Source organism: Orycteropus afer, unplaced genomic scaffold (genome assembly GCF_000298275.1).
Source record: "Orycteropus afer afer isolate SDZICR_OR568_19922 unplaced genomic scaffold, OryAfe1.0 scaffold00049, whole genome shotgun sequence".
Classification (NCBI taxonomy): Eukaryota; Metazoa; Chordata; class Mammalia; order Tubulidentata; family Orycteropodidae; genus Orycteropus; species Orycteropus afer.
Genome location: NW_006921636.1, coordinates 10,814,688 through 10,834,374, shown reverse-complemented (window position 1 = coordinate 10,834,374; position 19,687 = coordinate 10,814,688). Strand labels below are relative to the sequence as shown.

At 53.3% G+C, this 19,687-nt stretch overlaps 1 protein-coding gene across 1 annotated transcript in view; it reads left to right on the top strand.

Annotated features, from left to right (window-relative positions):
• The window catches only part of SLC12A5 (solute carrier family 12 member 5), a 36,516-nt gene extending 18,147 nt beyond the window's left edge, over positions 1-18,369 (top strand). The window contains exons 8-26 of the mRNA XM_007938357.2: positions 424-635; positions 2,580-2,750; positions 3,061-3,159; positions 3,305-3,362; positions 4,559-4,733; positions 5,576-5,694; positions 5,993-6,091; positions 7,103-7,222; positions 7,629-7,733; positions 9,246-9,414; positions 11,670-11,865; positions 12,935-13,104; positions 14,646-14,777; positions 15,651-15,758; positions 16,956-17,078; positions 17,170-17,369; positions 17,694-17,708; positions 17,933-18,066; positions 18,278-18,369. Of these exons, the coding sequence (XP_007936548.1) occupies positions 424-635; positions 2,580-2,750; positions 3,061-3,159; positions 3,305-3,362; positions 4,559-4,733; positions 5,576-5,694; positions 5,993-6,091; positions 7,103-7,222; positions 7,629-7,733; positions 9,246-9,414; positions 11,670-11,865; positions 12,935-13,104; positions 14,646-14,777; positions 15,651-15,758; positions 16,956-17,078; positions 17,170-17,369; positions 17,694-17,708; positions 17,933-18,066; positions 18,278-18,369 (2,497 nt within the window). The remainder of the gene's footprint in view (positions 1-423; positions 636-2,579; positions 2,751-3,060; positions 3,160-3,304; positions 3,363-4,558; positions 4,734-5,575; positions 5,695-5,992; positions 6,092-7,102; positions 7,223-7,628; positions 7,734-9,245; positions 9,415-11,669; positions 11,866-12,934; positions 13,105-14,645; positions 14,778-15,650; positions 15,759-16,955; positions 17,079-17,169; positions 17,370-17,693; positions 17,709-17,932; positions 18,067-18,277) is intronic.
• The last annotated feature ends 1,318 nt before the right edge of the window (positions 18,370-19,687 follow it).

The window sequence follows — 19,687 nt, the reverse complement described above, 5'->3', positions numbered from 1 at the left end:
GGAGAAGCGTTTTCTGGGTGGGGACAACTTGTTGGAATGGGACAACCTCTTGGTGTCAGACAACTTTACTAGGATGAGAAAGGACGCCGACGGGAGGATCCAGGGGCTCACATCCCTCTTGGTTTTCCTCTCTACCTAGAACAGATTCCCCCACCTCCCGTTGTCTAGGGACAATTCTTGACCGCTGTCTGTGGTGCTGAAAAGCGGCATTGCGCTGGAACAGCTGTTCTCCACCTGGGCTGCACTTTAGAATCTTGGGGAGCTGTGAACAAACGCTGATGTGTGGGCTCCATCTCAATTAAATCAGAATATCTGGAGGTGGGGCCCTGGCCTCTGATTCTTAAAGCCCCCCCGGTAGTTCTGTTGTGAAGCTAGGGTGACGGTAGGTCCCTCCCCAGCTTCCTGCCTTGATTCTCTCCCTAGGATCTGCCTCCTGGGCAACCGCACACTCTCTCGTCATGGCTTTGATGTCTGTGCCAAGCTGGCTTGGGAAGGAAATGAGACCGTGACCACACGACTCTGGGGCCTTTTCTGCTCCTCCCGCTTCCTCAATGCCACCTGTGATGAGTACTTCACTCGAAACAATGTCACGGAGATCCAGGGCATCCCTGGTGCTGCCAGTGGCCTCATCAAAGGTCTGGGGAAGGGAAGCGGGTTGGTGTCCAGGGAACACTGCAGGGATTGTAGGTTAAGCGGTCAGGATTAAGGGGCTCTCTTTGGATGCAGTTAAATTCAGTCAGTTTTAATTGAGCATCTACTCTGGGCCATGTTCTGTCCCATGAGGGCAAGAGATGAAAAAGAGCCTTCAGATGTCTCACCACCTAGTGGAAAAGAAAGCATCAGTTTAACATGCATTCACTAAACACCTGCTAAGTGTGTAGCACTGTGATCACCACTGGAAACATAAAATAAATAAGTCACAGTTCTTGGCCTCAAGAGGGTCTAGCAGCAGAGATAGATGTATTAGCAAATAAATCATGATAACCATTGATGTGCATTCAATGAAGAGGGACTGCTGAGGGGAGGAGGTGCTCATCCATTCAAGGTGGCAAGACAAGGCTTCCTGGGCTCACCCGAGAAGGATTTTGAAGGACAAACAGGAGATTTTCAGTCATGCTAGGGGAATAAGGGAATTACAGACAGAAGAACAGCTTGCTTAAAAGCGTGCAGACACAGAAGAGCATATTGTGTCCTTCCGACCACACATAATTTGTTATGACTGGGGTATAAAGTGCAAAGGAAGGAGAAGCAGGGATGATGTTGGAGAGGCTGACATGAGTCAAGTTGTGGCGGGGCTTGGAAGCTGTGATGAAGAGTTCTGGACTGTATCCAGGGCCATAAGGAGTCACCAAAGAATTTTGGGTAAGGGAGGGACATGGTCAGATCCTCATTTCTGAAGGCTCACTTTGGCTGCTAATGCAGATGAGTTAAAGGGGGAGAGAAGGGAGGCAGGGAGGCCAGTTGAAGGCAGATGCTGTGAGTCCAGGTGAGAGACATGATGCTCTTCTGAACTAGAGTGGTAAGGTTATGTTATTTGGGATGGAACAGTGGTCCTCAGCTGGGGACCATTTTCCCCCTAGGGGACATTGGTTTTCACAGCCAAAGTGGGGCTCCAATGGGTAGAGGCTGGGATGCTTCTAGACATCCTACAATGCATGGGACAGCCCCCACAACACATAATTATCTGGCTTGAAATGTCAGTAGTTCCGAGGTTGAGATACCTTGCAATGGAGAGGAGGGAGAGATTTGATAAATAAATACTCAGGAGGAATAATGGACAAGAGTGGGAGATAGTTTCGATATGTGGGATGGGGGAGGCGAGCACTTGAAGCCAGTGCCAGGATTTCTGAATTGATGGTGGTGCCCTTTACTGAGCTAAGGGGAAAGGGGAAGGAGCTGGTTTAGGGTGAGTGGGTGGTGAGATCAGTTTGGGATGTACTGAGTCAGTCTAGGATAGATGTTCAGGTGTCTTTTACTCCACTAGACTGTACTCTTTGAGGGCAGGGACTGGGTCTGGTTCAACCGAGACCCCTGCAGGCCTGAAGCAGAAATTTAGGAAGTGTTGATGGAGAAATAAAATGGAGCCAAGGTCTGATGGGAAGTGAGATGTGGTTGACCTTCACCCTTACTTTCAAAAATTGTATTGTGACAAAATGTATATGACATAAAATTTGCCATTTAATTACATTCCTAACATTGTCCAACCATCACCATTGTCCATTTCCAAAGTTTTTTTTTATCACCTCAAACAGAATAATTCCTGCCCCCTCCCCCCCAGCTCTGAGTAACCCCCAGTCTACTACTGTCCCAGGCACATACCTGTTCTAGGTACTGCATGTGGGTGGAATCCTACGATGTTCGCCATTTGTGTCTGGCTTATTCATGGTGTAGCATGAGTTAGAACTTCATTCCCTTTTATGGCTGAACAGCAGTCCATTGGATGGATGATGGATGGATGGATACATCACATTTGGTTTAGTCATTGATTTGTTGTTGACCCTCACTTTTTGCCCACCCAATCCTTGGTCTCAGATTCTGGACCACTGCTTCTGGCCCTTGAGCATCTCATCTCCCTACAGAGAACCTCTGGAGCTCCTACCTGACCAAGGGGGTGATTGTGGAGAGGCGAGGGATGCCCTCGATGGGCCTGGCAGAAGGCACTCCTGTTGACATGGACCATCCCTATGTCTTCAGTGATATGACCTCCTACTTCACTCTGCTGGTTGGAATCTACTTCCCCTCAGTCACAGGTGAAGGGGACATCGGAGAGGGAGGATTCTGGATGGGAGTGATGGATAGGAGAGAGGCAATGAGGATGTTGGGAATTTCTTAGCCAACAACCCCATACATAGGCAGGTGCCATTCATGCAGTATGCAGTCCCCACTAGACAGATGAGAGGATTAATACCAAGAGAAGCCAATTAATGCCCTGGGTCCTACAAAAGTCAGCATGCCAGGACTCGATCCCCGGCTTCCTGCCTCCAAGGCTGGTGACCTTTCCTCTGGCTGGCTGGTCTCCTCCCGTGACCCTCCCTCCTGTCCTACCTGCTCTTTTCACAGGAATCATGGCTGGTTCTAATCGCTCTGGGGACCTGCGAGATGCCCAGAAGTCAATCCCCACTGGTACCATCCTGGCAATCGCCACCACCTCGGCTGTCTGTATCCTACACTGCAGTCCTGGGACCGCCCTGGTGGGAGTGCTAGGGGGCGGGCCCCTGAGGTTGCTGCTTTATTGGGCCGGTTCAAGAGGGTGGTGAGGAAGGGGAACTCTGCCCTGGGGAGTCTCCTTCATTCTCTGCTGCAGACATCAGCTCCGTTGTCCTGTTTGGCGCCTGCATTGAGGGGGTCGTCTTGCGGGACAAGTAAGTGAAGGAGTCTGAGCTGGTCTTGTTCTGGGGGGACAGTGGACACAGGGGCCAGGTTCTGGGGAGAAGACCTGGGAGGAAGTGCTGCAATCTGTGCAAGGGCCCTTTTAGGAGGAAGGCCACAGGGTGCTGGAGGTTAAACTGCCCTAAAAGCTAGCAACTGTGATATATGCAAGATGACCACTGGCCAGGTCACTCCCTCCTTGAAACCCTTTGGGGATTTCCTTGTTTATTGTACAATTCCAGCTTCCTAGGACTGAAAACCAGGCTTCCAGGACCTGGCTCCAACCTAGGTGTCCAGCATGCTGTGTACTAGGTGCCTTACAGAAGACACGACTCTGCAATATGAGTCTTGGGTGGGGGAACGGGTTAGGCACTTGGCTGCTGACCGAGAGGTCAGCATTTTGAACCCACCAGAGAGACTTCGTTAGAAAGACTTGGCAATCTACTTTGGAAAGGTCCCAGCTTTGAAAACCTTGTGGATTACAGTTTGACTCTGACACACACTAGGGAGCCATGAATCAAAACAGACTCAGTAGCAACTGCTTTTATTCACCTCCATTTATCTCATTTCATTTAATTGTAGACCTCCCACAAGATTGAAAGGGGCCCAGCAGGGTGTCCAGCACCTCCCTTCTACTGACTCTTGAAGTGCTTGGTCGGTGGCCCATTTGGGTGTACCTCTGCTTGGACACCTCCAGGGCATAGGGCTCGCTCCACCCGCTGAGGCAGCCCCTTCCACTCTAAAGCAGTGTCACTGTTAGGAAATTCTCTTCTCTGCCCTCACTCCATCGTGATAAGGCAACAGCTCCTGTTTTTCATATGGAGACACCAAGAGACTAAGAGATTGACCCTGCGCTAGAATCACTGCCGGTGCCGTGTTCCCAGCATGTACTAAGCACTTTCCATGTGTTATGTCCCCTCTTCAATCATGTACGATAGGTTTGTCATGAACCTCACTTTACAGCTTAGGAAACCGAGGCCCAGAGAGGTTAAATGAAACACACAAGGTCACACAAACCTGGTTAAGGAAGTGCCCAGGACATTTGGGGCTTTGTCTCTCCCCTCAGCCCTGCAGAGCCTGGCCCTGTGGTGGGCGTCTAGGTGGTCTGGATTTGGTGTGGGTAGACACCTGGAAATCCAGGGGGTGTTGCCCACCTAGAACCTCCTGTCCTGCTGCTTCTTCATTCCAGGTTTGGTGAAGCTGTGAATGGCAACCTGGTGGTGGGGACACTGGCCTGGCCATCGCCCTGGGTCATTGTCATTGGCTCCTTCTTCTCCACCTGCGGGGCTGGGCTGCAGAGTCTCACGGGGGCCCCACGCCTGCTGCAGGCCATCTCCCGGGATGGCATAGTGCCCTTCCTGCAGGTCAGTGTGGGGAGGGCAGCCCACCCTCGCAGACGAGCCAGCCAGGCCCCTGACTCGAGAGAGCAGGGCTGGCCCCCAAGGCTACACAGTGAGCAGGGCCACGGCAAGCCTCCAAACGCCTCCTGGGGCAGCTCTGCTCTGTGCTGCTGCTGAGAGGAAAGTGTGTGCCTTATTTGGGATTTGGTCCATGATCAGTGCCATCTCTTTGGGCAAAATTGTCTGTTCTTAGAGGGAAAATGGCACTCCTTTAGTGGTGTAGTGTCTAAGACATTTGACTGCTAACCAGAAGGCTAGCAGTTCAAACCCACCAGCCACTCTTTGGAAGGCATACTGGGCAATCTACTTCCATAGAGATACCACCTCAGAAACCCAAGGAGGGGTTGCTGTGAGTCAGAATCAACTCAACGGCAGTGAGTTTGGTGGTGGTTTTTTCTTTTTTTTCCCCCTGCCCATTGGTTCAGCTGGGAGCTCCAGGAGGCAGCCAAAGGGCAACAAAAGGGTAGATCTCTCCATGGTGCTTAAAAAAAAAATGATGGCGCACACAGCCATGGCCACTTGCTGGCCTCCTGATAGCTCCTCTCCCATCTGTCCACTGGAGCTTCATTTCCTCTTCAGGGATTACTTGAACTTCATTTCACTGGGAAAGTAATACCAGGGTGGGCAAGATACAGCAGAGGCTTGGTACCCCCTCGGGTGCCCTGGAGGATGGAAAAGGCAGCTTCTCTCTCTGCCTCTCACTGGTTAGTGGATTCTTGCCTCTACTCCGCTGGTTCCCAGGACTGAAAGACAGGGACAAGAAGGCCTCAGGGTCTCAGCCCCCATGATAGTGGCTCTTTCCCCAGGTCTTTGGTCATGGTAAAGCCAATGGAGAGCCAACGTGGGCCCTGCTCCTGACCGCCTGCATCTGTGAAATCGGCATCCTCATCGCATCCCTTGACGAGGTCGCCCCCATCCTCTCCATGTGCGTGCCCGGCCTCTTGCCCTCCCCATCCCTGGATCTTCCAGCTGTGACCCTTGACAATCTGCCCAAACATTGCACAACCCCAGGAGGTGCCCTGCTGGTCCTAGAAACCCGTTCTTCCTTGTATACAGATTCAGCCCCACGTGTACTGGGCTGTGCTGTAAGAGCATCGGGCCTTTGAACTCTTCCTAAGCACCGGGCCACGACCCAGCCACCTGCCCCGTTGCTGCTTCCCTCTCGCTCTCCATGTCTCCCTCTTGGTCTCAGCCTCCTCTTGCATCTCCGTCCCGTGTTCTAGGTTCTTCTTGATGTGCTACATGTTTGTGAACCTGGCCTGTGCAGTGCAGACACTGCTGAGGACACCCAACTGGAGGCCACGCTTCCGATATTACCACTGGTGGGTGCCCTACCTTCCTTCCACCCCCCGAGACTGCCCCTCATCTCCGTTCCAATCTCCACCCCACTCTGGCCCATCCTTCCAGGTCGAAGGACCCCAAATTTGAATTGGGCATTCCACTTTCTGCAGCTTTTGTAGCCCAGCTAGCATGAGAAAGAGCCTAGAGGGGACCTCCTTAGAAGAATGTATAATAACATAACACCATCATGAACAGTCTCAGCTACGACTCCTCCCCTGTGCGCAGTCCCCAACCTTTTAGGAGGCTCTTACAATGAAACAGGTTGGAAGTCAGCCTGGCCCAAGTTCAGACCATGACTGTGCACTCCCTGGCTATGAGCTTGAGCTTCGTTCTCCTCAGCTGTGAAATGAGACTGACAACTGCACCTCCCTCATATGAGCGCTACCGTGCTTGGTGCATGCAAGAGGCTCATTAGATGGAGGCTGAGGTTCTTTTCATTTTATTTCATGGTTCTTCAACCTCACAGTAGACCTGTGAGGGTGGGCAGTGTGGGAATTATCATGCTTGTTCTACAAATAATGAAACTGAGGCTCAAAGAAGGGAAAGCACTGGCCCAAGGTCACCCGGCAAGACCATCACAGAACTGGACTAGAACTCAGGCTGCCTGACTCCCAACCCAGTGCTCCTTCTGCCTTGCCAGTGGCCTCTTACTGGGAGCAGCTCCTCCTGGGATGTTCTGCCTCCAACTCTCACCAGAGACCCTTGCCTCAGAACCTATCTGGCCAGGGCTGCTGGGCTGGGTCTAAGGCACTGGAACAGGGCTCTAGGCTAACTCAAGGAATTGGGTCTGACATGAGTGGTGCCCTGCCTGTGACCACGCATTCATCCAGAAGGCCCCCATATCCCTTTGGTGCTCAAGGAGCTGGTGCTGTGAGTTCCACTGGTGTGGCTGGAGCTTCCCAGGTCTTCCCCATCTAACTCTTACTATCTGAGCCCTGGCTCCAGTTGCAGCCCCACCAGGGCTCAGAGGCTGGTCTCCCTCCCATTGTCAGGACGCTCTCCTTCCTGGGCATGAGCCTCTGTCTGGCCCTCATGTTCATCTGCTCCTGGTATTATGCCTTGGTGGCCATGCTTATTGCTGGGCTCATCTACAAGTATATTGAGTACCGTGGGTAAGTGTGGAATGAATGGGAAGAGTGAGGCTACAGAATGGAAAGGGGTGAGGAGGGAAGGGGTGACTGGTTTTTAGGGTGGTGGGGTAGAGACGAGGCAAGGACTGCAAGTGGATGAGGACAGAGCATTGAGGAAAGGATGATATGGCATGGGTTGGGAGATGGGGGATGGGAGCAGAGGGAGGGGCTGAAGCCTTGAGAGATGGACTGGGATGGAGAGAATGGATTTAGGAGAGACTCTCCAAGGAAATCCAGCCAAGATTTAACTGAGTCAGATGGCAGGAGTGACTTGCATGTCCTTTCTGAGCCTGAGATAGATGGCTCTGCCCTGGGGCTGCTGGTTCAGTGGGGATGGTCCTTTCTGCCACTTCTTGGCTTTCATGAGTGCTCACTCCTTGGTCCCCAGGGCAGAGAAGGAGTGGGGTGATGGGATCCGAGGCTTGTCTCTCAGCGCTGCTCGCTATGCCCTCTTGCGTCTGGAGGAAGGGCCCCCGCATACCAAGAACTGGAGGTAAGTGGTGGGGGCATATGTGTGAGAGAGTCAGGGCAGGGAGAAGAAGGGAGCAGGGGCTGGACCCATCCCATTTGCTTTGTTTTGCTGAGTGGCCTGTCAGTAGTATTCCCTGAATGTCTCTTCATTGAAACCCAGACTTATCTAAGTCCTTCCCACCTACAACATCTAAGTCCAAACTGAGTGCCGGACATTGTTTCCCAAAACCCCACCCACCAAGCCAGCCTCCTGACTGTCAATCCATCCATCCATCCACAACCATCCATCCACATCCATCCATCTACCCACATCCATCCATATCCATCCATCTACTCACATCCATCCATCCATCCATATCCATCCATCCATCCATCCACAACCATCCATCCACATCCATCCATCTACCCACATCCATCCATATCCATCCATCCACATCCATCCATCCATCCATATCCATCCATCCTTCTATCCATATCCATCCATCATCTATCCATACATTCATCCACATCCATCCATGAATCCATCTATCTGTCTATCCATCCATCCATCCATTCCATCATTTGTTGACAAGAAGTATATGAATGCATGATACATGCCAAATCCCCTTCCAGTCTCTGGGAATGAAGTGAGCTCACAACTCCATGGAGGAAGCACACACACAGGCAGAGAAATAGAATGTCACGTAGCACTTGTTCTAACAGAGGTATATGGGCTCTGAGGAATCTCTAGATTTACAACATAATCCATTTTATGCACATGAAAATCAAGGACTGGAGAGAGTCTCAGAGGCCATGGGAGGCAGAACTGGTACCAGAATCTTCACCTCCCACCTCTCAGCCTAGGGTGCTGTCTAACTGGAGGCTCTGCATGCCCAGCCCCTTATTCATCTCCTTAAGGTTCACTTTGCCAGGCAAGATCAAGGGCCGGAACTCTGAACTATGCCTAGAACATGGTTGGCTTGTCCTTGCTGATGTCTACTGAAGTGGGGTTTCCAGAGACCAGGGCTTTGGATTATTTGTTTGTTAATCTTCAGATGCTTAGCACAGGGTCTAGCCCAGAGTAGGTGCTTAGAGAATGCTTCCTAAATTAATGGGTAGATGGGATGGCTAAATGAATAAGGAAATGAATGTGTAAGTAGATGGGTAAGTGTCTGGACATATGGGAGGATGGTTGGGTGAATAGATGGATGAGTGAATGGGTGGTGGGTAGGTGGATGTGTGGATAATTGAGTGACTAAGAGATGGATAGGCAAATTAATATGGATATATGAGTGGATGAGTGAAGGATAAGAGAGATGGTTGGGTGGTTGGATGGATGGATGGATGGATGAGTGGGGTGGATGCATAGATGGGAGGATGGATGGATGATTGTGAATGAGGAGATAGTTGGATGGGTTGATCTTAAGGCAATGGATGGATGGGTGGATGAGCATATGAAAGGATGGATGCCTGTTTAAGTGATTTGGTGATGGGTGGCTGGTGGGTGGCTGGTTGGGTAGGTGATGAGGAGTTCATGTGGTTTCCCTCTCTTCAGGCCACAGCTTCTGGTGCTGGTGCGTGTGGACCAAGACCAGAACGTGGTACACCCACAGCTGCTCTCATTGACCTCCCAGCTCAAGGCAGGAAAGGGCCTGACCATTGTGGGCTCTGTCCTTGAAGGCACCTTTCTGGAAAACCACCCCCAGGCCCAGCGGGCAGAGGAGGTGAGCAGAGGCCCTGGTGGGGTGGGGGAAGCAAAGACAGGCAGGAAGATAGTCCTTGCCCCCCCCTGCCACCGCACTTTCCTTCCTTGCTTTTGGGATCAAAGGGGGCTCAGGCTTTGAGGTCTTCCTCCTTAGAAGAGTAGCTTAAGGGCTCAGAGAGTGCATTTCTTAGAATCCAACTCACAGAACCAAAGGCCACCAGAGCCAGAAGGACTCCAGGCTTCTTCCTGCCAAAGCATGAATGCTTCAGAGTGTTGCACATCTGCAGGCTCCTTTGATCCCCATGCCTGTGGGCTAGGCACAGGAGGAAACAGGCTCAGAGAGGGAAAGGAGCTTGCTGAAAGTCACACAGCTGGCTGGAGGCATAGTCATGATTTGAACCCAGATCCCTGGCTCCCTGTCACATTCTTTTGTCCTCATCTACTGGCCCGAGATTCCAGGTGCCAATGGAGCAGAGTACAGAGCTCCTGTGACCTAGGGCAGCTGGTGTCTGCATTAAATGTCACTAAGTAGTACCCAGACGTGGTGGACAGCAGAGGAAGTGGGTTCTGTCTGAAATTCAGGCCGTTCCCTCCTTAGGGCTGTGGCTAGGAGTAGTCAGAGAAAGAGGGGCCTGAGGGAGGTGAGGTGAGACAAGGGAGGGGCTCCCCTAATGGCTTGTGACAGTTGCTGCTTCTGCTTCACTGGGCCATTAACACCAATCGGTCAGGGCCCAGAGCTGGAGGCCCCGAGTGGTCAGTTCAATTCAACACGCAGTGGCTGAGGATGTGGTGTGTACCAGGCACTGAGCTACGCATGGTGGGAGAAGGAGATGTTCATGACCAAGACGCAGCCCTCAAGATGGTCACAGGCCAGTAGGGAACATAGAACATATCCAGAAGGCTCTCAAACTTGGCAGCATTTACAAAGTGCTATGTTAAAGTTAATAACATGAGAATAACACAATGTGGTGAGTGTTTACAGTATGCCAGGCCCTGTACTAAGCCCTTCCGTGCAGCAAGTCATGTAATTCTCTCAATTCCTAAGTGAGGGAGGTGTCATGACCTCCGTTGACAGATGGAAAGACTGAGCCTCATCGAGGTTAGGTGACTTTCCAAAAGTCACACAGCTAGCAAGTAGAAATTGAGGTTCCTCTCCCTGACATCAGGCCTAAAGAGGGTGGAGGCTGGACAAATAATTAGACAGGCATATGGGCTGAGCACTTACATCAGGTAGATATACTCTTTGGAGAGACCAATCCTGGGAGAAGAGGAGGGCAGTGTTTGTACAGGGAGACAGCTGGGGGGGGTGGTGGTGGGAGTGCGTGGGAGTGCATGGGAGGGAAGGACACAGGGAAGAGGTATCTATAGGGAGGAAGTGGGAAGAGAGCTGTTACACTGTAGGGGTTGCAGTCAGTGTCATGAGACAAAGTGTATCAACTGCTGTGTGGAAAATGAATTTGCTCTGTAAAATTTCACCCAAATCACAGTAACATTTAAAAAAATGGAAAAAAAAAAAAAGATATAAAAGAAAGAGTATGGGGGCTGGAGTCAGACTCCCTGCATTCAAATCCCCATAGTAATATCCCAGGAGGAGCTAACCCCAGTAAGAGGCCACTGACAAAGTAGAAAGAAGACTGAGATGGGAGTCAGGCAGCCGGCGTTGTGATCCACTCCTGCAATAGCCTTGTTGCGTGATCTTGAGCCAGTCTCTTCCCCTCTTTGAGCCCCATGTTCCTTCTTTATAGAAGCAGCGTGATAATTCCTGCACTGCTTACTCACAGGCCTGTTGTAAAATGAAGAGCCTCACTTTCCTCATCAATAAAATGGGAACAATGACACCTCCTCATAGTGCAGATTACGTGTACTTAAGTGCTTGTGCTAGTCTTAAAAGCTGTTAAAGCAAATTGTCTGGCCGTGCACAGAAGCTCAGTTTAAGTCTGGTCTGGGTGTGAGATGGGATCTAAAGGAGGTGGCATGAGTTGGACCAGGCAGAGTGTAATGTCCAAGGAGTGGGCAGGTCAGGCAGGGGGCCTGTGTGAGTAGGAAGGCAGGGTGGTGGGATGGGGTCTGATCATGTAGAGCCTTGATGGACAGACAAGGAATGGAGGCCACAGACAATGGGGAGCCACGCATGGTTCTGGAGTCAGGGGCTGATGGGCTCAGAGCTGAGCTTCAGGAAGATGTGGAGAGAAAGAGAAAAGAGATGAGGGTAGGGAGGCTGCAAGGGGCCGGGCCGGGCCACGGAGTCTGAGCCTGGTCCTTGCCTGACCTCAGTCCATCCGGCGCCTGATGGAGGCCGAGAAGGTCAAAGGCTTCTGCCAGGTAGTGATTTCCTCGAACCTGCGTGACGGCGTGTCCCACCTGATCCAGTCCGGGGGCCTCGGGGGGCTGCAGCACAACACCGTGCTTGTCGGCTGGCCTCACAACTGGAGGCAGAAGGAAGATCATCAGACCTGGAGGAACTTCATCGGTAATGGCGGGTGGCGGGCTGTGGTGGGGCTGGGGTGGTGGAGGTGGGGTTCCTACCCTTCAGGGTCTGCTGCTTTGGGCCTGAGGGACTGTTTCCTAGGCATGAGGAGTGTGGATTGGGCACTTGGAGGTGACAGCAATCAAAGCTGACTATGTGCCAAGCACCATGCTAGGTGCTGGGGACTCAGCCCTGAACCAGACAGACAGCTTAGCTCTTGGGAGGCTCAGTGCCCTGGGAGGAAGACAGTACGGGGCAGTGGGAAGAACCACAGCTTTGAAGTCACAGAGGCCTGGAACTAAATCTTGGCTCTGGGGCCTCCTAGCTGTGTGATTATGTGTAGGTGACTCACCTCTGAGCTTTAGATTCCTAGATAATGGTTGTATTAACAGACTGTGTTTTTATGAAAATAATGCATGTGTTACATGTTTTTTGCAAACCATGCACCCCCTCTGACATGAGTTTCCTGTACATGCTATGCATGTTATATGTGCATGCATGTTATTTACGTGGGCACATTATATGCAAAAAAAAAATGTGGTAATAGATAACTTTTATAGGATGCTCACCATGTACCAGACAGACTGGGGTTTTTCTGTAATTCTTGAATTCTCTCAGCAGCCCTATGAAGGGTAGGCACTTTATCTCCATCTTATTGGTTGTGAAATTGAGACACAGAAAGGTTAAGGAATTTACTTCAGGTCACACAGTTTACGATTTGAACCAGCACAGGACCTGCACTGTTAACTCCAGGCTAGTCTGTCTTCTCAGTAGATAGATCATTGTTGTAAGACTGCTGCATGACTCATTATTATCAGAAAAGGCAGGAGGTGTTATTGCCATTTGACAGGTGGGGAAACTGAGGCCGAGAGAGGTTGGGAGTTTCCCAAGTCTAAACAACAAATATGCGATGAGGCCCAGGTAGATGTCAGCTTTCTGACTACTCAGCCCAAGGCCAAGGCTGGGTAGAGTGGGGCACTGGGTGACTGGAGCCCCTGCGGCTGCTTCTGAGGGCCAGGAGGGGCCTGGAGTCACTGTTCCCCACTGTGGTCCTCTCCCTGGTGCGTCTCAGAGCTGGTCCGAGAAACCACAGCCGGCCACCTGGCCCTGCTGGTCACCAAGAATGTTGCCATGTTTCCCGGGAACCCTGAGCGCTTCTCTGAGGGCAGCATTGACGTCTGGTGGATTGTGCACGACGGTGGCATGCTTATGTTGCTGCCCTTCCTGCTGCGGCACCACAAGGTGGGTGTGTGCGTGCATGTGTGCGCACACGTGTGTGCACTTGAGTGTGTGTGAGTGGGCATGTGTTTCTGTGCACAAGTGTGTAAGCACACCAGTGTGCTGTGCATATGTTTGAGTGTGTGTGTGCACGTATGCACACATTAATGTGTGTCTTTGTGAGTATGTCACATGAGTGTGTGTGTGCACATGTGCACATCCATGGGTGAGGCTCATGGCCTCTGGCCAGGACCAGCCTCTATGTCCTTCCTTCCTTGTGAGCTCTCAGAAGACGAGATGCTGGGAACTGATGTGTCTCCCCATCCAGGGGTCCTTGCATTTTATTTTATTATTATTATTTTTTCACTCCCCAATTACCACCCCCAACCCTAACCCAGTCTCCTCCTCTCCCTGCCCAGTAACCGTCCCCCCCGTGCCCTTCATAGTTACGCACTCCTGTGTGTCCTGCATTTCCTCCATGCGAATGTTGCTCCTCTGGTGCCCCGTGGTCGATTGCGCCAGGGATGCATCTCCATAGAGTATGTGGGTGCATTGCTCTGGGTTGAATGGTTTGCGTGTATTTCTTATTTACTCTGGGCTGAGAGCCAGCCCCTGGGAGTGAGTTTTATTCTAGGCCCAAAGTGTATCCCAGGGCCATAGTACTGGGGGTCCCAGCGGACTCCATCTGACCAGTAATTCTGGTCATTATTGAGTTTTTGGATTTTGTTCCATGTTTTCCCTCCCACTCTCTCCAGGATCTCCAGATTTGATCCTTTCCTGAGTGGTTGGCATTGGTAGCCGGGCACCATCTAGTTCTTCTGGTCTCGAGGGCCGTCATGTCCTAAGGCTGATTGCTTCCAAATGCCCTTGGTTTTTTGCACTCTTCTTCCCCTCCAATGATAGGAGACCATTAGCTGCATCTTAGGTGGCCACTTGAAAGCTTTTAAGACCCCAGTCGCTACTCACCAACAAGGCTGTGGAACAAGATTTTTCTGTATTTTGTTGTGCCTGTTGAGTCTGGTGTCCCCCAATACTATGGTCCTGAGTCAGTAGATCCATTGGATCTCTCTGCCACAGTGTCTGGCTGTCTATGACGAATTGCTCTATGTCTGTCTTCTGTTGTTTCTGTAAGGACTGAGGGTATTTTGTATCACTGGTATCTGTGCAGGATTAGCCTCAGCTGAATCTATCCTTGGTCTAGAGTACAATCCTGTTCACTGACCCCATCTGATCTTCTCAGATGTTTGTGTGTTTATCTGTAGCCTTGTGTTTGGTGTTAATGGTAATGCAGTATTGTGGATATACTGGCTTTAGCCTCTGTCATCTGTATCTTACGTGCACAATCTAGTGTCCTTGCATTTCAAAGGAGAGCAGTGCCTAACCCAAATGAGTGATACTTTCCTGGGGGACCTCAGACCTAAGTAGGAGAGTTTTTGTAGCGAGTGGCCCCTGAGATAGAGCACTTCAGGTCTGCATGTGTGAGGTGGGGAGGAGGAGGGGACGGGATCCTCTAGGCTCTGGCCCAGGGTCTCCTCACTGCATCTGGGCCCCCCGCCCCCTTGCAGGTATGGCGGAAGTGCAAGATGCGTATCTTCACGGTGGCCCAGATGGATGATAACAGCATCCAGATGAAGAAGGACCTGACCACCTTCCTGTACCACTTACGCATCACCGCAGAGGTCGAGGTGGTGGAGATGGTGAGTCCTCAGAAGCCCCCCTAAAGTTCTGGAGTTCCACTGGGCCTCTTTGCTCTGGACCCCAGCATGGAGTAGGGCAACCCCAAGCCCCATCACTTTATGGCATTGACTCCTTCCCCTGACCCCCTCCTCACCTCACATATCCTTGTGATCATTCATCCATCGATGCCTACCTCCATTATAAGCAAAATCACGTCTAACAGTATGGTCAGAGTGTGGCAGGCATTCTATATAGGTTCATTCTCACAGCCACCTGTGGGATAGGTACCATTATTACCACCATTTCCATTTTACAGATGAGGAAGTTGAGGCACAGAATGATTATGTAGTCTGCCCTACAACACACAGGAAGTGGTAGAGCCAGGACTCAGGGCAGGCAGGCTAGCTCTGGACTCCATGCCCCACAGTTCCTCTCATCCATCCATCCCCCCTGGGGCTTTTCTCTCCATCCACCTACCCCTGGTGTATTCGGTAATCGATTCATATGGCCATTAATTTATTCATTCAATTAAGGATTCAAGTAATAGACCTATCCATTCATCCATGTACATATCCATTCCTTTGTTTCTTTTTTATTTCTTCCTTTCTCTGTTTGCTCCATTCACCCAGGTAATTAATCCACTCATCCATTCATTCATTCATTCACACACCTGGTCCTGTGTTGGGCTGAGGAGGGAAGGAGATGCACTTCCTTCTGGGGGCATCACCCTGTGCTCCATCCTTGCCTCCCCCCACCCTTGATTAAACTAAATCACTGGTTAAGACAGAAGGAAGGGGGCCCAGCCTCCCTCTGCTTTGGCCTTGCACTGGAGCTCTGAGCTCACGTTTTCCTCCTCTGCCCCTCACCCCACCCCCGCCCTTGTCTGCTCGCAGCATGAGAGCGACATCTCGGCCTACACCTACGAGAAGACACTGGTGATGGAGCAGCGCTCCCAGATCCTCAAGCAGATGCATTTAACCAAGAATGAGCGGGAGCGGGAGGTGAGCTTGCCTTGGCCGGGCTCAGACAGCCTCAAGCTGATGCCTGTGCTGGGTCTGCACAGGTTTGGGGTGGCCCAGGGCTGACACTTCTGGCCCTTGGCGCCTTCACCTTGCAGCACCGCTTGTCACCCTTATTTTCCCTCCTCCCTCCTCCCGACACTGGGCTCCTAGCAGTGGGGCACACAGTGCAGGAGAAGAGACCTGGGCGTGGGTGACAGAGATTCTGCACTGTATACGGCCTCTGGGGCCCAAGGGAGAATGTTGTTGGGTGATGCTGCGTCGATTCCAACTCCTAGTGACCCTGTGTGACCCCGTGTGACAGAGCAGAACGTCCCTGTAGAGTTTTCTGTGCTGTAATCTTTATGGGAACCAATCACCAGCTCTTTCTCCCGCAGAATCACTGGGTGGGTTCACACTGCCAGCCTTTTGGTTAGCAGTCAAGGGCGAACAGTGGGCCATCTGAAATACAGGTGTAAGGTCCCCGGGGATGGATGATGATGCCTCAGAGGTATGGCTGCCAGTTGGGGGACAAGGATTCAAGTAATAGATCCTCAGAGAGTGGGTAACATGGATATCTAGGGAGCTGCCCGATAGATTCTTAGGGGTAATGGTGATGAGTCCCCCATGGTGTTTGGGTATACTGCCCTTCTGAGGTGTGGGTAATGTGGCATGGCATGTCTCCTGGAGTATGGATGAAAGTCACCCCCTCCCCCAGGGTGTAGTTGCAGGTCCTTGGGGAAAAGGAGTGATGGTATCTCAGGGCTGAGGAGAGAAGCCATCTTGGTGGTGGAATGGCTGACACCCATAGGTGGAGATGACACAATCATGGGTATGGATATTTGTCAGATGGATGGATGGCTCCTCTGAGCTGGGGTGGATAGGGGTGTCACCCAGGGGACAGTGGATATCTGAAGAGACGGCACAGGCACTGGGCAAACAGCACGGACACTGCACCACAGCGCTGGGCAGGTGTTAACCATTTGGTTGCTGGATGTTGGGGAGGCCAAAGGTTCTGGAAAGGGCTTGGGGTGGCCTGGTCAGTAAGGCAGCGGTATGGAAACATTGCAATGTTTTCAATGACTGGTACAGTTGCCGAAAGTGTGCCTCCTGGCTGGCCATCAGCTTTGGCGCTAGCTCTTTGCAGGGCACGAGTGGTGCCTCCCTGCAGAGCTGGCACCAACCCGTGTTACTCCCTAGATCCAGAGTATCACAGATGAGTCTCGAGGCTCAATCCGGAGAAAGAATCCAGCCAACACTCGGCTCCGCCTCAACGTCCCAGAGGAGACAGCTGGTGACAGCGAGGAGAAGCCAGAGGAGGAGGTATGGAGTTGGAATGCTCTGGTCCTGGCTGGTGGGAGCAGACTAGGTGGCCTTCAAAGGAGTCAGCTGTGCGCCTTCGTTCATCCCTCAGGTGCAGCTGATCCATGACCGGCGTGCTCCCAGCTGCCCCAGCAGCTCCCCATCCCCAGGGGAGGAGCCTGAGGGGGAGGGGGAGGCAGACCCTGAGAAGGTGCACCTCACCTGGACCAAGGACAAGTCAGCGGCTGAGAAGAATAAGGGCCCTAGCCCCGTCTCATCTGAGGGCATCAAGGACTTTTTCAGCATGAAGCCGTACGGGGCCTGGGGGCTAAGGGCTGGGGGCAGCCCAAAGGGGCTTTCCTCCCCACTGTAGAACACAAGTTCTGGTCTGGTGGTCTGGGGACCCAGCCCAGAGACTGTCTTGGCTTCTCCATCTGAGGACTGGGGGGTTCCAGCTGACTGCTAGGGGTCAGAATTCCCAGGGAACAAGTTGTTGAGAGGTGATGGATACTGGGGGCTGGGAGACTAGAACCAGACGACTCAGGGCAGAGGCTGGTGACTCAAGCCCCTGCTCTCCCCCTCTTTTCCTGACCTCTGCTTTTCTTCCTCTCTTTGCTTTCCCTGTGTTTCCTGAAGGGAGTGGGAGAACTTGTAAGTGCCTCTGTTTTTTCGTTCTCTCTTCTGGGTTGACCAGGACCCCTGCTGGGGTCACTCCATCATAAGCCCTCACTCAGTTTGCGCTCAGCTCAGCTTGGCGAGGTCTGGGCTTGGGTGATCCCGGGTTTGCAGGAGCCCAGCCGGGCTAGGCCTGTGGCGGCTGCTGGTCCATGTCTGCCCCCCTCAGGTTCACTCGCCCTCTCGTCTCCCTCCGCCAGGAACCAGTCCAACGTGCGGCGCATGCACACGGCCGTGCGGCTGAATGAGGTGATCGTGAAGAAGTCCCGAGACGCCAAGCTTGTTTTGCTCAACATGCCGGGGCCTCCCCGCAACCGCAACGGTGACGAAAACTGTATCCTGGTCGTAAAGTGGGGGGTGGGGGGAGTGGACGAAAGGGGATCGGGTCCGGGTCCTGAGTTGAGTGGGAAGAGCAGGGCCGGTCTTGTTTGGAGATGAACAGCTCAGGCGGGAACGCAGGCGCTGGAGCCCCCTAGCGGCGGAGCGCGCCCGCAGTTCGGTCCGGAGGGAAAAGGAGCGGGTTTTGCTCCTTAACCGGCGCTCAGACATGGAGTTCCTCGAAGTCCTCACCGAGCACCTGGACCGGGTGATGCTGGTCCGCGGCGGCGGCCGCGAGGTCATCACCATCTACTCCTGAGAGCCAGGACCTGCCACCAGGGCCGAGCGCGCCCGGCCCGCGGCTCCGGAGCCCTCGCTGCGCCCCCCGCCGCTGTCACCGTTTACATAGAGACCCTGTGCCCGCGCCCCGGCCCCTTTCCCCGCTGCCTGAAGCCCGAGGCCACGCCCATCGGGGCTGACCGGGAGAGGACGGCCCTTGGCAGCTCCGGTCTGTTGACCTGGTTGCGCTGCCCTTTTTCTGAGCCCGACCTCGCCCCGCCGGAGACGCTGAAATAAAGGGCGGGAGGAGGCGCCGAAGTAGAGGACCCCGACTGCCAGCGCGGCCCCTCCCACTTGGGCGGGGCCTGGGTCCGCCCCGCCCCCCGAGCTCGGGTGGCCTGCTGCGCTACAGGCTCCACGGTTCGCTGCAGCGGAGCGGCTGGGGGCGGCTGGGCCTATACATAGTGTACAGGAGACATCGCGTGTATTTTTAACGTCCCCATATTTATGTGACTAGAAGCGCAACGGACTTCTCTTCTCGCCACCGTGGAGCGCCCCCGCTGGGGCCGAGGCCGCGGAAGCTGGATTTTCCTGGACGTTGTAGGGTTTGAGAGCGACAGTGCTGTGGGCCCAGGCGGGGGTCGTGTCCCACGACAGCCCGGCGCCGCTCTCGCCGCCTCGCCCTTTCTGCGCGCCCTTGGCTTCCGACCCATTCCTCCAGGTCTTTTCGGAGATGAGGTGAACGGAGGGTCCACCTTTTCCTGGACTCGTCTCGCGGCGGACCGGAGCTTCCGCTGCGGCTGCGGAGACGTGCGCAGCCTCTTCTCCTGGGCTCCTTTGTGAGCCCGGCCAGGACGCGAGGGGGCGATCCTCTAGGGGGAGAAACCAAGAAAGCCCCGCCCCGGTGCCTTCGCTGGGGGAGCAGGCGTCTCTCCTGTCGGCTTGTCGCCTGCTCCCCCTACCCCGTGGCTCCTCGCCAAAGACTGAAATCAGGGAGCTGAAGGGCGCCCCCTCCCCGGAGTTTCGGCCCAAGGTCAGGTGAGGGAGGGGCGTAATTTTGGTTTAGGAGCCGGACCCACTGGAAGCCCCCTTTCTGCCCCTGATGTGTCCTCCCCCCCCGCCCACATTTAGCAGCTGTGCCCTCGAGGATCCGGCCGCCTTCGTGTCCCAGGGAGCCGGGCTTTGCTGCCTAGCAGCGGCTTCTTGCTCCGTCTCCCCGGCACCCGGGCCAGGGGAGGGCTGGAGTCGCCCCAGGGGTTGTTCTTAGCGCCTCCTAGCTTTCCTCCAACGAGGACCCAAGGTCTTTAGCTTCCCTAACTTCAGTCCTGGGCGCTTCCGCTCCACCAGCCCGGTCGGAG